We start from the raw sequence: 17096 nt of genomic DNA, 5'->3' as shown, positions 1-17096 counted from the left end.
GAGACACTGACTGGGCTACATGTGTTACAGCAACAGAGATAATAAGATGACTGGATTTCACACTAATGCCCCCACTTTTCTACGCAGCGCGGTTCACCTCCCTTGGCCTCGCTCTTCTCTCTCGTCACATACTTGAGTTTAGATGCCCGTCAAGTAAGGACGTGACCTAAATGCTTAAGCATTTAACATCTGCTAATGTGTTTATTGAGCTGATCCTAACATTGCAGCCCTAATAAAAATGATGCCGCTCTTTTGCTTTTGTCGTGTCAAGTTGAGACGAGGGGAGACGAGGCAGACTTGGTCAGAGCTGAAATAAGAAAAGCAGTGCGGGGAAGCGAGAAAAAGAGAGACATGCAACTCTGTCATCGCCTTGAGCAAGCTCATATGGTCAGTGTAATAAGATTAGAGTTGAAGCGCACTGTCACTTTGGGTAGCCGCTAATGCGGTCACTAGATGAGGGGCGAAACGGCTGAGCCGGAGCAGAAATTTAACTATGAGCTGGACGGCGCTGCTAAAACGGGCACTGACCGAGAGTCGCGTGAACCGCTGAAGCGTTCACAGCCTCAGACAACCGGCCCGGGACCCCCACGCAACCCTAAACAGGCAACAGAGAAGCAGAGAAGCACTGAGCAATGTGGCCGAAATTTCACCCAAGAGCAGAGAACCAAAGACTGGGGAGCCTAAATCCAGAGCCAAGATCTGGATCTACTCCAGACTAAGACCACCTAACAACTAACTAGTAAGCACGGCTGCCTGATTAAGACATACAGTATTACATACAATGAATGGCACTTAGTAGCCTCAGACAATTGGTCTAGGATCACGGTGCAATCTGTAAGAAAATTTACACTTAGCATCAGCTTTTACAGTTTTGACTAACTGGCTCACCACCCCATGCAAACCTTAACAGGATGCACAAGACGTCCTAGCGTGGAAGCACAGTGCAAGATTTCACCAGCACCAAGGACAAGAAGGTCTAAATACAGAGCCTAGAGATAGACTCTACTCTGGACTAAGACTCAGTTAGCTGAAGTGTTTAAAGCCAAAGACAACTGGCAAAAAACACGCACCAGAAAAAAATCCAGAACACTACTGGCACTTAACCTCAACAACCCCCACAAAACCCTAAACAAGCCACAAGAGAAGCAAAGGGCAATCATAGGACCAAAACCGGTCTCTGTATGGTGCACGTTTGGACACATTTGAGATTAAGGTGGGTTCAGAATCAGAATCAGAATACCTTATTAATCGCAATAATAAATTGCGGTTGTTACAGTAGCACCCATTTGTGTAAATAATAAATAAACACAATAAATAATAAAGTTAAAATAAATTAAAAATACAATGAAAATTCCTACATCTATGATAATAAACATACATATATGCACTAGGGGTGGGCGATATGGCTCTAAAATAATATCACAATATTTCATGCTATTTTCACGATAACGATACTTTTGGCGATATAACAAAACACTAAATTAGAAAAAATATTTAGAATTTTATTATTGCATGCCATATGATATGGCTAACTGAGATATTAAAAAGAAAAATAATTTTATCAGATTTGTAACAGAAGTCAATAATCCAGAATGTCATGATACAAGTAATGCACTCCAAATATCTCCATGTATCCAGGATTAAAGTAAAATAAATAATACTGGACAGATATAATCTGTCTCTAGTAGATATATAATGGGAAAAGAGAACAGTGGGAATTTTTTTTGCTAAAAAAAACCTCAAAAAAGTAGTACCCTGATGTGATAATTAGGGGTGGCTGATATGTCACGATATTTCAGGATATAATATCGTTCACGATATTCAAACTTTTTGCGATATTATCGTGTACGATACGATATGGCACACCCCTAATATGCACCATACAAAAACCTTTACCAATTATGATTGAACCTCTATGAATGCACACTATGCACCTATAATCACCATAGTCGGCCATTGAAGCATTGCACAAAAAGGCTACAGTCACACCTTAAGGGAGGAATTATAAAGTTTGATAGCCACTGGTAGGAAAAACTTTCTGTGGTGGAATAAGTCTTCCACTGAATGAGTTCCTGTGTTTTTTATGATGTCATGTAGTGGGTGGGAGCCATTGACCATAATGGGCTGTGACCTGGTTGTAACCGTCTGGCCCATTTGGGAAGCCAAACTGCATGCAGGTCCACTTGCACAAACCCACTCAGAGCCCATGCCCACCTTGAATCCACCAATGTGAGCCCTACATAAAAAATACAGGCTGGTTAGAATAAGGAAGTCTAAATTTGGAGCCAAGAGTCTGCTCTAAACTCAGACCCCCGCCAGTTAGAATCTGGCCCACTAACTAATCGATTAACTTGCTGCCTGATTAAGGCGCAATCCGTAAGATGGATGGCGCTCAGCGTCAGCATGTTAAAAATAAAACAAAACAAACACTTTCATTAGCTTCTGAACACATCCGTTAGCCACGAGGCACCGCGAGTTCCGCCCTGCAGCTGCCTCCTTTCCACAGAAGCTGTGGATGCAACCCAAAAAAAATCCTGTGTGTGTGAGTATGATATATTATAAATCATACGATCTGTAATTAACGGTGATTAGCATGCAATGGCGGGCACTTGTGAGATCATGTGGAACCTCGTTCCCCCCTTTTCCACTCAGTTGAAGGAAACTGGGGAATAAGTCAAATTGAGGAGATGTTTGGTATAGTGTCCTCACTGTGTCTGAAGAAAAGACAACTATATTTAAGCCTCAGATTTACTGAGAAACCTAAGATATAGAACAACAAGAGTCTGGAAAACTGACTATCCTTGGTAGGACATTTATTTTATGGTTCTTATATAGTTATTATGATTTGATATATTTAGTCATGGGACTAAATGTGTAATATATTTTTCACACTATAAGGCGCACTTACAATCCTTAAATTTCTAATAAAAGTCAGGTATTAAATAGCAGTAAAACTACTCTGCTGAAGTGCAGTGTTAGAGTTGCCTTATAATTCGGTGTGCAAGTTGATCATAAAGTGTTATATAAGAGGATATCTTGCAAATAAAAGCCAACATCTGTATAAGTTGCGAGGTGTTATCTTGTGAGTGAGTGGGATTTAGATCAAGACCTAATGGTGGGTGCCAGATAGTGAAGAGTGATAAATGTCATATTTTGAATCATGGTTAAGCACAGTCCTACCTTGCTGGAGTTGTGGTGTAGGGTATCGTTTAACACCGCCCCACTCTCCCAGTTCTTTACCCTCATGAATCTGGGGCATTTGGTTGGACTTCCATTTTGTACAGTCTTGGTTGGTGATGATCTGCCTTGTGACGGTGGCTGTGGATGGAAAAACAACAATGGAGTCAAGAGGATGACAAAAACTGACATTCCAGTGGTAACATAACTTCACATCTTTTCAAACTTCATAGCCAAAACTTCATAGTCTTAACTTTAATGTATGAGAAAGTGGCATGAATTCATTCTTTATTAAAGTTATTCTAACAGTCTTATGATTTATGTCTTATTACAGTGTTAATGGTTTCATTTGGTCCAAAAAAACAAAATAATCTAAAAAAAAAAACAGATTTTGAGAACCCTCAACATTTTAGGGGTTGGGTATAAAGAAATTATTGGAAAAAGGCCAAAATGTAGGAAAAAATTGAAAAAGTGCTCATATGAGATGGAAAAGTTTAAATATGATTTGATCCAAAAGGGTTTTTTTCAAATAATTGATGGCATACCCAGCCATAAACACATCTGTCACATCCACTGATATGAAGTACTATATAAAGTATGGTATACAGTATCTCCATTTTAGTTTTTTTTACATAATTTGAACATGAAATCTGTCCTTCACACTGTGTTAACATTTCTTGGACCAAAATGGACCAAAAGAAATTCTCCAGAATTCCCTGGAATATACTCTTTTTACACTGACTTCTATTCAAAGATTTTATCTCTCATCAGTAAAGCCATTTTCGTAACACTTTCTATGAATGACATGTCTTTTAGAGACTTTAAACATACTTATAACACCTTATAATGCATTCATGGTTATGCATATTTATAATACATTATAGCCATGTTTATTATGCATTATGAATAGTGATTATGAAATGATGAAAAGCAGCTTATGATAGTGAAAAAATCAAATACCAAGAGTTACTATTTCTCTTCTACTTGTGGTTCTTGTAAACTGGTTTTGGTTCCACTTAGCAAATGAAAATCAATCACCTGCCTTAGGATGCATATAAGAACTGAAGGGAATTTTTTAGAAAAAAAAAAAACAAAAAACAATATTGAATGATGTCAGGGAGGCAATAAAAAATGATTCTGTCATCATCAAGTTTCTTCGCATATGTACCTGTAGTGAATGAAAAAACAGTTATATGTATTATATATTTACACAAAAAACAATGTAAACAATAGTAAACAAGAAAAGTGATCATTTCCCATCCACTGCCACTTCTTATAAACTGGCCTCGGCTTTACTTCACCAACCCAACACCTGCACTGGGGTCAGCCAGCATAAGCCAACAAAAAAAAAAAGCAAGAAAAGCATTTTCACTGTAAGACTCCGTTAATTGTCCTCCTACAATCTTAAGTCATTATTCTGCCTCCTGTCACACCGGTAAAGGAAGGAAATGACATTCTCCTCAGCTCAGGCAATTAAGACTATTAATCAGATGCATAATTGAGCGCTGATTTCAGACTCTCTAAACGAGAGAGTGTGTAATGCCTGTATTGACTTGCCATTCAGATAGTGACTGTAAATCGCCCTCGGTTGTGGAGCTGTGAAAAACTGGACATCTCCATTTTTTTTAGATCAAAAGGAAATCAATCTGGTTGTCATTACATGTCTCTGATGTCTAAGGAAACAGTTGTGGGACAGGCCTACTGTACAGGAACCTTGGCGAGTGCGTAATTGCAGCATTTTTCTCGGACGCGATTGAAAACCTCAATCGAGGTCCATTGGTCTCTTTTATCCTCTTACAGAATAGTAGATGATTTCTTTCTGAACCTTTCGGATTCCTTACCCAGTAACAGTCAAGTGGTCTGAAGGCATCTGCACGCTGTTGTGGAATAAAAGGAACGTGAAAAACGTAGGCGTGAATATTGAACTTCCTGAACTTCCTGTCAGTCACTACAGACCAAGGGCATAGAAGTGTCTGAATATATTGGGCATCTTTTGCCAATATCTTCCTAAGAATCTTCTTCTATTTGCTCGTAAGGAAAGTTCTTATGAAAAGGGTAGTTCTTTTTCCCACTTTTTCGGCAGGTTGCGACTTCTTGCTCTCTTTACATTTTTTAAACTTTGCACCAATCATCATGCTCACACTATATGTTGTAATGCATCACATCAAAAAATTTACTAAAACATCAAAATATAGTACCTTTGTAAAATATCCATGATGAGGGTGTTGGTACATGCAGCTCAGGCCAATTACCAAATTATACTCTGCAACCGGGGTGAATATGTAGTTCGGGGTGATTTACGCATTATCTTTGGCAGTTGGGGTGTCACATGTAGGTAGCTTGGGTCAATTACTAAATTATACTCGGCAACCGGGTTTTTGGCACATCCGACTTGAGATGATATCCGTATTCAACTTGGCAGTTGAAGTGTTGCCACATGTACCTTGGGTCTATTACCATATTATACTTGGTAATCGGGGTGTTGCCACATGTAGCTTGGGTCAATTCTCCTATTATACTCAGCAACTAGGGTATTGGCACATACGGCTCAGGATGATTTCCGTTTTACACTTGGCAGTCAGGTGTGGCTACATGTAGCTTGGGTCAATTCTCATATTATACTCAGCAACCAGGGTGTTGGCACATGCGACTCAGGGTGACTTCTGTATTATACTTGGCAGTCGGGGTGTTGCCACATGTAGCTTGGGTCAATTCTCATTTTATACTCGGCAACCGGGGTGTTGGCACTTGTAGCTCGGGTCTATTACCAAATTATAGTCTGCAACCAGGGTATTGGCACATGCGAATCGAGATGATTTCCATATCATATTTGGCAGTCGGGGTGTTGCCACATGTAGCTTGGGTCAATAACCATATTACACTCTGCAACCGGGGTGTTTGCAAATGCAGCTCAGGATGATTTACATATTATACTTGACACTCAGCAGCTGGGATGTTGCCACATGTAGCTTGGGTCCATTACCATATTATACTTGGCAGTCGGGGTGTTACCACACGTAGCTTGGGTCAATTCTCATATTATACTCGGCATCCAGGGTGTTGGCACATGCGGATCAGGATCATTTTCATATTTTCATCAATACTTAGCAGTCGGTTTGTTGCCACATGTAGCTTGGGTCTATTACTATATTATACTCGGCAGCCGGGTGTTGCCACATGTACCTTGGTCCAATTACCAAATTATACTCTGCAACCAGGGTATTGCCACATGTAGCTTGGGTCGATTCTCATATTATACTCAGCAACTAGGGTATTGGCACAAACGGCTAAGAAAGATTTCCGTATTACACTTGGCAGTCAGGTGTGGCTACATGTAGCTTGGATCAGTTACCATATTATACTTTGCAACTGGGGTGTTGCCACATGTAGCTTGGGTCGATTCTCATATTATACTCAGCAACCGGGGTGTTGGCACATGCGATTTGGGGTGATTTCTGTATTATATTTGGCAGTCGGGGTGTTGCCACATGTACCTTGGGTCTATTGCCTTATTATACTCAGCAACTGAGGTGGTGGCACATGTAGTTAGGGTGGATTCCCATATTTTACTCAGCAACCAGAGAGTTGGTACATGCAGCTCTGGCCAATTCTCTTATTATACTCAGCATAATAAGTAGCTCGGGCATATGTTGCTTTAATACTTCAAATAATGCTGCAATTACCAAAAAGTGTACTGACACAACTGACCTGTTTGAAACAACATCATTATTTATTCTCTTTAACCTCATTATTAACCCTAGATTTTATGCAATCAACTTTTATAGAATGTGTAAAAGGCCTGAAATAGGCAGGAATGAATGTAAATGAATAAAATTTATATAAAAAGCATACAAAGCATGGAAAGCTTGGGTTCATATTGTATGCACTGAAAGGTAAAAAACAACCTTCCACCAGTCTAGAGTAGAATTCAGTGATGCTATGCACGTTAATGTGGCATCGCAGTAAATGTGCCGGCAGCATAATTTTGTTCCTGCATGTGGTGCATCAAAGGCAGGTGCATCAGCACTAGTGGTTGGTGGCTCTTCGGTCAGAGTGCTTCCCATCACCTCCACTGCACGAGCATGCCTTATTATCCATTCAATTATGCAGGATTCATACTGCATACCGCACAGGATATTCTCTAAATATGAGGAATATCTTGCGCCGCCACACAGCGCCAGCAAATTAGCTGAAGTGTGGCCTAATGTTTGACGTAGGTCTATCACATTTATGCGTCAGTGTTCTCTGTTTCATTCGCGTGTCTGAAAAGAGACTGAAATGTGCATTGGGCTCATAGTCAGGAAGGAAAGGAAATATGATTAGAAATTGGAAAATGACACTGTTTTACCATCAATTTCTACATAAACATAATAAAAAATAATGTGAAAGACATTTTGACCAGTTGACTATGTCTATGACAGGTCCTCAAGCATGAAACATCTGGCTTGTGAGGTTGTTTGAACTATAATGAACGATAATCAAAAAAAAAAAAAAATGCTTCTCTGGTGAGCTTTTGTTTACATACCTCTCCTGTCTCCCTCTCTGACTTTAGTTTCCACCCATTCCTTGTTTTTCCGCTCGTTCTTTGGCTCCCTATCTCTTTATAAGGGCATTTTTTCCCGGCTGTGTCCCAATTCACTAGCCTGGGCAGCGGTAGTATATTGGGACGTGACCCTGACAACACGAGTTCGATCCCGCGTGAGAAGCAGTGTGTTTATTTATTTATTTCTTCTTTCCTTCTTGGGTTTACCTGCTTTGAGATCAATTGTTCTGCAATTGGGTTCAACAACCCTCTGGGCTGGAGAGCTACTAGTCTGTAGCACTTCATACCACTTTTACACTTAATTTTCCAAAACAGAATTTTTTCCAAACTTAACTGCTGATCCCTGGACTATGAGATGGGGTGCTTTGAGATCACTGTACTAAGAAAACAACATGGTTCTGTATTTGTTTTGATCAAAGACGGTCAGGTTTAAGTTCAAAAGCCTTTCCTGCCTTTACTGTAGAGTGACACAGTGCCTGGTGTGATAATGACGACCCCTAGTGGTGATACAGAACAAGGACACTAACAGCTTAGCTTTCATATGTGCAGGACATCCTTCGGCAACATGTGTTCCAACTTGCTTTTTCAGCAGGGTAATCCTCATCCACACACTGCAAGGGTTTTCCAGAAATTGCCTGTCCACATTGGGTTTACAGTCAGAAAGAAAAAGAAATAAGATTCTCAACTTTCACTGTTTTTGTCACACTTTAGCTTGCGTCTGTCTTGTGTTTTTTCCTCTTTCGGTTCCATGTGTTTCTGCCCTCTGTTTTTTTTTTTCTGTTTTGTGTTCCCAGCCATGTGCTCTTTTCTTAAGCCACCCAAAACCATTAGTGTTGTCTCTTTGTGTCTTGCTTGTAACCCCGCCCCCTTGTTACAGTCCCAGGTGTTCCACACCCTTCTCGTGAATATAAGCTCCTTTGTTTTAGTGTTTCCTGTGAAGTCTTTTGTGTGCTACTATGCTTGTTTTCTTAGTTTTGACTAGTCTTTGTTCTTTACTTTGTTATGTTGCTATTACAGTGTTGTATATTGTGTTTTTTGCTTTTGCGATGTTTGTTTTTTGTTTTGCCCTTATTAATCTTGTTTTGTGTTATTAAATTTATATTAACTGCAATTACGTCCATCCTCTCATCCTTCCATTGTGACAGTTTTACTTTCAATTTCTAGGTAAATATAATAAAGAACAATGTAAAAGACATTTTGCTCAGTTGACTTTCTATGAAATGGGGTGTTTTGAGATCATTGTACTGAGAAAATGAATTATCCTCCATCAGCGTCAACTGTTAACTAGCATATATTGAATTTGTTTGCAGTGGTGTCATGAATGAGAAACCTGGACTGGTACGAACTGGAACTATATCATCTTTAGCAACAAATCCAGGATCTGTTTGGGATCCAAAGACGTCCAAGTTTGAGCACAAAGACCTTTCCTGCCTTTACTGTAGTAGTAGTGATCACGATAACGATCATCCACACACTTCAAGGGTTTCCCAAGAATGGCCTCTCCAGTCTCCAGATTTATCACCAATCCAGCATTTATAAGAGCAGCTGGTTTGGCTCTGTAATATTTCCTTTATGTTGTGTCACCATGTATCATTTCAAAGAAGACATGGTGCAGCACTTCAGTTAACTCAAGCATCAAATATCTCTGTGATGAGCAGTTTAATGCAGTACGACAGCTCTGACAGTTCGTCATCCTCTGACCACCGCAGTCAGAGATCTATCTCATTTTCACTGTGATGTTCTGTATATCATTGCAGTCAAAGCAAAATTGCATATCTTCATCACTGTCGTATCCCAATCTCAATACAATTTGCATAATTTGAAATTGGCTGATATATTTTATATCACAACTTCTTCATACGCACTTCTTCTTCACATTGTTTCAATTATCATAATGAATGGACCAATAGAAATGCTATAAAACATGGGGTCTAAGACAAGTCTGAGGACAAATATTTTTTAGCTCCAGCCCAAATTAAAAGATAAACTTTCCAAAGAAGCATCCAAATAAAATTGAGCCAAAGACAAGTCTGAGTATATGTTTGAACACAAATACTATCAAGTCCAAGACAAATGCTACGATGTCCGAGCTCAGTTTAAATACAAATACTATGAAGTTTGAGATAAAATCCAGGAATATTATTATTAATTAAAACCCGTCCAAGATAAACATTATAAAGGAAAAGATTAACACAATCAAGTCCAAGACAAGCACTTTCAATTCCAAGATAACCACGATTAAATCCAATATTAATGCAGTTGGGAAAAAGATAAACACTACTGAGTACAAGACAAACCCTTTAAAGTCCAAGATAAACACTATTGAGTACAAAACTAACACTTTCAAGTCCAAGATAAACACAAATAATTCAATGGTAAACATTAGTGTGTACAAGATAAACACTATTGAGTATGAGATAAACACTACCGAGGCAAAGACAAACACTATTGAGTACAAGATAAACAGTAATGAGTACAAGATAAACACTACTGAGAGGCAAAGACAAACAATTTTAAGTACAAGATAAACACAACTGTAGATAAACTATTGAGTTCAAGATAAACATTATTGAGCACAAAATAAACAGTACTGGGTACAAGATAAACACTATTGAGTGCAAGAAAAACATGATTGAGGCAAAAACAAATACTATTGAGTACAAGATAAACACTACTGAGTATGAGATTAGTACTACTGAGTACACAATAAACACTATTAAGTACAAGTTAAAACTATTGAGGCAAAGACAAACCCTATTGAAGGCAAGATAAACACTTTAGAATCTAATATAAACACTGCTGAGTATAAGATAAACACTATCAGGTCCAAGATTAAATTAATTGAATACAAGATAAACACTATCAAGTACAAGATAAACACTACTGAGTACGAGATAAACTATTAAGTACAAGATAAACACTATTGAGTACAAGACACTTTTGAGTCTAATATTAAGGCAATTGAGTACAAGATAAACACTTTTAAAGCCAAGATTAACTGAGTACAAGACAAACACCACTAAGTACAAGATAAACACTATTAAGTACAAGATAAACACTATTAAGTACAAGATAAACACTATTAAGTACAAGATAAACACTTTTGAGTCCAAGATTAAAGCAATTGAGTACAAGTTAAACACTTTTGAGTACAGGATAAATACTATATAGTACTCTAAGATAGGATAAATACTACTATGCTACTGGAAATTTAAGGTTTTTCAAAGTGAATTTTAAAAATGGTTAAGCTAACACATAAAATCACAATGGGGTGCAATCCTACACGATTACAGAACCCCCTTTCTCTCTCTCTCCTTCTTTCTTTCTCTCTGTCTTTTTTCTCTCTCTTTGTCCGTGATCCGACTCATTGACCTACACACTCCTCAGCTGTCAGGCTCACAAAGCGGTTATTCACCCCGAGCTCTGCATTATTCCAGAGCGAGTGAGCGAGAGACAGTGAGACAGAATGACTCTGTCTCTCTCTCTCTCTGTCCCCTTATTCGTCCACACAGCTGCACTCATTCATTTATCCATGTCTTGGATCGGCTCTTTCCATCCGGTTCCTTTCAGGGGACGAGCGTCACGAGCGGCTGAGTGGCAGTGCCATGTGTTGGGCTGGAGGGTGATCACTGTCCCCCTGCCTCCCCCTCAACCAGCTGAGCTTCAGGTAAGAGGGGCTCTTGGTTTAATATTCAATTAGGTCAAAGTGTATTTGGTTCATTTGAGGGGAATTTGAAGTGATCTGAACTTAACCCGACCCAACAATTGGGTATTTTCTGCAAGCTTTAGTTAATCAGCTCCCGTAGCCAGATTAATCTGCTATATTACTCAAATAATTACTGAGATAAAAACTATTAACTAATGCAATTGTTGCTGCTGCTCCATGTTAAACTATACTGAAACATCTGCTAGTCCAGAATTCAAATTATGTAGTAGTTGTGACCAAACCCAAGCCCAACCCAAAACAAACCACTCAAACTCAACCCAACCCAACCCAGCCCCAAAGCTTACCTAACAAACTATAAACTAAACCAAACCAATCTAATTTAATCTAGACTTAACCAAACCAGACTAAACCAAACCCATATCCATACATATACCCAAACCCAAAGCAGGGCAAAGTAAAGTAAAGTAAAGCAAAGCAAATACTCAAACCCAAACTAAAAGCAAACCCAACCCATTCCCAAAACCAATCCAAAAGCAGGCCAAACCAAACTATACCAATCCCATACCCAAACCAAACCAACTCAACCCAAACCAACCCAACTCAACCCAACCCATACCCAAAGCAAAGCAAATCTAATCTAAACTCAAAACCAGACCAAACCAATACCCATACTCAAACCAAGCCCAAACCAAACCCAACCCAAACCAGCCCCAAACCCAATGGATACCTAACACTAAACCAAACCAATGTAATTTAATCTAGACTCAACCAAACCAGACTAAACCGAACCCATACCCATACCAATACCCAAGGCCAAAGCAGAGCAAAGCAAAGAAATACTGAAACCCAAAGCAAACCAAACCAAAACTAAAAACTAAACCCAATGCAAACCAATACCCATACCCAACCCAACCCAAAGCAAACCCACAGTCAAACCCAAACCAATTCAAAGGCCAAACCAATACTCATACTCAAACTAATACCCAAATCAACCAAACCCAAGCCCAAACCAAAACCAACCCAAACCAGCCCCAAGCCCAATGCATACCTAAAACATAAACTAAACCAAACCAATTTAATTTAATCTAGACTCAACCAAACCAGACTAAACCAAACCCATGCCCATACCCACATCAGAGCAAAGCAAGTCAAACCAAACCATACCAATACCAATACCAATTCCAATACCCGTACCCAAACCAACTTAACCCGGCCCAAACCAATACCCAAAGCAAAGCAGGTACTGAGACCCAATACCCAAACCTAACCTAAACTGAAAAAAAGCAAGGCAAACCAATACCCATACCCAATCCCAAACTCATTACCAAACCCATATCCAAACCAATACCCATATGCATACCCAAACTTAAAGCTTTACCCACACCTATATCACCAAACCAATACCCATATGCATACACAAACTTAAACCTATACCCACACCTATACCCAAACCAAACCAAACCCCGTCCAAACCAATACCCAAACCAATACCCAAAGCTATACTCAAACCCACACCAATACCCAAACCAATACCCAAACCAATACCCAAAGCTATACTCAAACCCAAACCAATACCCAAACCAATACCCAAACCAATACCCAAAGCTATACTCAAACCCAAACCAATACCCATACCCAAACCTGAACCCTGTATTAGTAGTCTTTCCTCTAACTGTAGAATTTAAACAGCACTACACTCCACTGCATTGCTGAGGTAAATGTATGATTAAATTAAAATTGCACAATAATTGCACTGCATCATGTTATTGGTAGTAACGTGTACGTGACAGTTGGGACACTCAGTAAAGCCTGAGTCATTACTTGTGAGCATATGCACAAAACAACTTGTATCGGCTAAGTTTAGAAAGATATACATGCCCTTTTAAGTGTTTACGTCAAAACCAACACACACCCACACTTAATCTCAACACACATGACCTCACACACACACACACACACACACACACACACCCACACATATTTAACCAATGTCTCAGAGTGAAATGGCCATATGTGTTTGGATCAGGCTGTATTAAAACATTGCTCATATACTGTTTTACCTTGGTTGAGGATCTTAAGGCTCAAAACAAAAGCTATTGTTAGCTGAGGATCATATGTTTAATCAGATTGGATTTCTCTGTTTTTTTACCTTGTCGCTCTCGGAGTACGGGTTGTTGAGCACCGTGGGCATGTTGTCCTTCCTCCAGAGGTCATCAAACACTCTGTCGTTATCGGCGGCCAGCTGGATATTGCTGCCTATTCCCACACCAAGGTCTCTGAAAGTCACAAACACCTCAGATTACCACTCAACATCTGCCTACTGATAACACACACACACACACAGTCAAACACATCACACACATTATATACACACACACTGTAAACCCATATGTTGTTTAAACTCAAATGATTTAAGTCTTTTTCACATAAAACTGGACATTTCTAAACAATACTCATCTATTTTGAGTTAGTTGAACATTTGTGGGCACATATACTGTACTATTCAAACTGAGATCTTTGATTTAAACCAACTTATAATAACTGAGTTTAGTCTGTTTCCATTAACAACTTATTTTCCATTGGCTTCTGTCACAATCTATTTGCATACTGGGCGTGTCCAACAGTTTCTGACAGACACTCACCATCAGTGTGTAGTGATTCCCCCTGGGCTACCTTAGAAATATATCATGTTTATTAAACCACTTTAGTTGTAATAACTGTTTTTTTTAATTTATGCTAACTCAAGTTTCATTCTCCATTACTTAACTTTTTTAAGGCAACCGGTTTCCTCAATTATTTCTTTTAAATTCAACTCAAAAATGTAAAAGTAATCTCAACTTATCCGGTCTTACAGTAAACAAAAAAATTAAAAAAGTTAAATCAACTTCCCCTTTAGTTGTAATAACTTGATGTTTTAAGTTATGCTGACTTAAGTTTTCATTACCCTTTACTTAACTTTTTTAAGGCAACCGGTTTCCTCAATTTTTTTATGTAAATTCAACTTATCTGGGCTTACAGTGTATTTGCATACTGGGCGTGTCCAACAGTTTCTAACAGACGCTCACCATCAGTGTGTTGTGATTCCCCCTGGGCTACCTTAGAAATAAATCAACTTCCCCTTTAGTTGTAATAACTTGATTTTTTTATTTATGCTAACTCAATTTTCATTCCACATCACTTAAAATATTTGAGCCAACCGGCTGCCTTAAAAAATTAAGTAAACTCAACTTATCCGGTCTTACAGTTTAACAGAAATATAAAAGTTAAATCTACTTCCCCTTTAGTTGTAATAACTTGATGTTCTAAGATATGGTAACTTAAGTTTTCTTTACCCATTACTTTTTTAAGGCAACCGGTTTCCTCAATTGTTTTAAGTAAATTCAACTTATCCAGCTTACAGTGTACAGCTCTGGAAAAAATAAAATATCACTTAAAAATGACGTGTTTCTTTGATTTTACCAAATAGAAAACCTTTGGAATATAATCAAGAGGAAGAAGCCATAAAACCAAGCTGAACTGCTTGAATTTTTGCACCAGGAGTAAAGCAGCATAAAGTTATCCAAAAGCAGTGTGTAAGACTGGTGGAGGAGAACATGATGCCAAGATGCATGAAAAAAACAGGGTTATTTCACCAAATATTGATGATTTCTGAACCCCTAAAACTTGAATTGAATATAAACTTTTTTTTTTTGCATTATTTGAAGTCTACTTGAAGCTTTGCATCTTTTTTTTTTGTTATTTCAGCCATTACATTATTAATTCTCTGCAAATAAAAAAGCGCTCTAAATTACAATATGTTTAATAGGAATTTGGGAGAAATGTTGTCTGTAGTTTATAGAATTAAACAACAATGTTCATTTTACTCAAACATAAAGCTATAAATAGCTAAATCTATTTATATAGGGAAACTGATTCAGAAACTGAGCTGTATTATGGAAAAAAATAATAATTATGTTTATGTCATTATTTGTCACTATGTTGTGACAAATTACAAAACTTCAATTATAATTAAATTGTCTTTGAAATACATTATTTGGACAAAAGTATTGGAAGACCTGCTGATTCAATGTTTTTTTCTAAAAAAAAAAAAAGATACATTATTAAATGTCTCTACTGTACAGAGTGCTTGATTTCTTTAGCTTCTACACTGCAGACAGGTCTGTTATTTACAGTGATTTATTAGTGTAACAGTGGCAGGGCAGCTCTGACTGAGGGTGAGATGCAGTAAGTCACTGTGTACACAAACACTCTCACTACAAATACTTCACACTCTCGTTCCCACGGCTGCACTGCATGATGGGAATCGTAGTGACACTACAGCACGGATGTGATATGAGGGAGTAAATGTGTGTGATGATGTGGGAGGGGTTTGTGATGGCAATGGGCAATGTGTTAATGTGTCTCCTGCACACACAGATCATACACACACCATATATTAATCTGATATACTGTATAAATCTGATATACTGTACTAATCTGATATACTGTATAAATCTGATATACTGTATAAATCTGATATACTGTATAAATCTGATGTATGGTCATAAATATGGCCAAATGACTGGGTATGTGTTTCAAAGTATATATGTGTACAGAACATATACACTATTCTGCCTAAATATATTTACATACAATATAATATGCCATACAAAATTGGTGAGAAATAACAATAAAAAATATATTGAACTTATAGTGACCATAAGTTAGATATTTTGTCACTTTTTTGAAAATAAAAACTTTGTGTAGTTTGTGTAGTTTTTTTACACTTTTACACTGAATCAAAATGACAAAAATAAAAAAATAAATAAATAATTTAATTGACTTCCATTAATAGTTAGGAAGATTTTTGCCATTTTGTTATGAAAGTTATGAAAGTATGAAATACATGTTTCTATGCAATTTTACATTGTAATCTATATCATGCGTTTTTAGGTAAATGTGTCATTATGATTTTCTATGACTGAATGTTCTGCCAAATGAAAAGTCAGTCAATCCAAAAATTTTAAGAAATCAAATATTCAAATACAGCCACAGGGAGCATCTAAAATGTTATGATGAAACTGGCTCTCATTAGGACCACCGCAGGAAGTAAGTACAATGTCATTATGACTTTATTATAACTGAATGTTTTGCCAAATAAAAAAAAAATCATTTTTGCATTTTTTTACACTGAAACTCAAATGGAGATTCACTTAAACCTAAATATTGTCCTATTAATTAATGCTACAATCATGTGAACAATGATAAAAGAATTATGTAAAGTCAACCAAATGTATTTATGAAGCAAAAGTATTTATATTTAAATACTATTACTTAGATTATACTACTACATAGATTATAAATCAAATACAGGTGTAATGTATTTTATTATTCAATGCAATAACTATATAAAAAATATTTATGCAGATAGTAAATTAATGGCAAATACAGTTTGTTAAGTAACTACGTAATTAAGTATGTAATTACACAATTACACTGACTAGTAGAGTAAAATAAGGATAAGATTAAGAGGAATCCCAGCCAGCAGCAGAACCTCAGCACTGCTCCCCTGCTGTACCAGACACTGAATGAATGAATGAGTGTGTGTGTGTGTGTGTGTGTGTGTGTGTTCAGTACGATGTGCTTCAGTCGACACGTGATAACCAGTAAGCCCATTACACACACCCAGCTCCAGTATCACACCTCCCACTCACACTCTCACTGTTTATC

The 17096-nt window shown here is 37.7% G+C and overlaps 1 protein-coding gene across 1 annotated transcript in view; it reads right to left on the bottom strand.

Moving 5' to 3' along the window:
• The window catches only part of nos1 (nitric oxide synthase 1 (neuronal)), a 108076-nt gene that overhangs the window by 74115 nt on the left and 16865 nt on the right, over window positions 1-17096 (bottom strand). The window contains exons 3-4 of the mRNA XM_022667296.2: window positions 13537-13663; window positions 3181-3318 (exon numbers count right to left, since the gene is read on the bottom strand). Of these exons, the coding sequence (XP_022523017.2) occupies window positions 3181-3318; window positions 13537-13663 (265 nt within the window). The remainder of the gene's footprint in view (window positions 1-3180; window positions 3319-13536; window positions 13664-17096) is intronic.

Source organism: Astyanax mexicanus, chromosome 22 (assembly GCF_023375975.1).
Source record: "Astyanax mexicanus isolate ESR-SI-001 chromosome 22, AstMex3_surface, whole genome shotgun sequence".
Classification (NCBI taxonomy): domain Eukaryota; kingdom Metazoa; phylum Chordata; class Actinopteri; order Characiformes; family Acestrorhamphidae; genus Astyanax; species Astyanax mexicanus.
The sequence above is the reverse complement of the archived record's forward strand: the minus strand, read 5'-3'. Positions and strand labels throughout refer to the sequence as shown.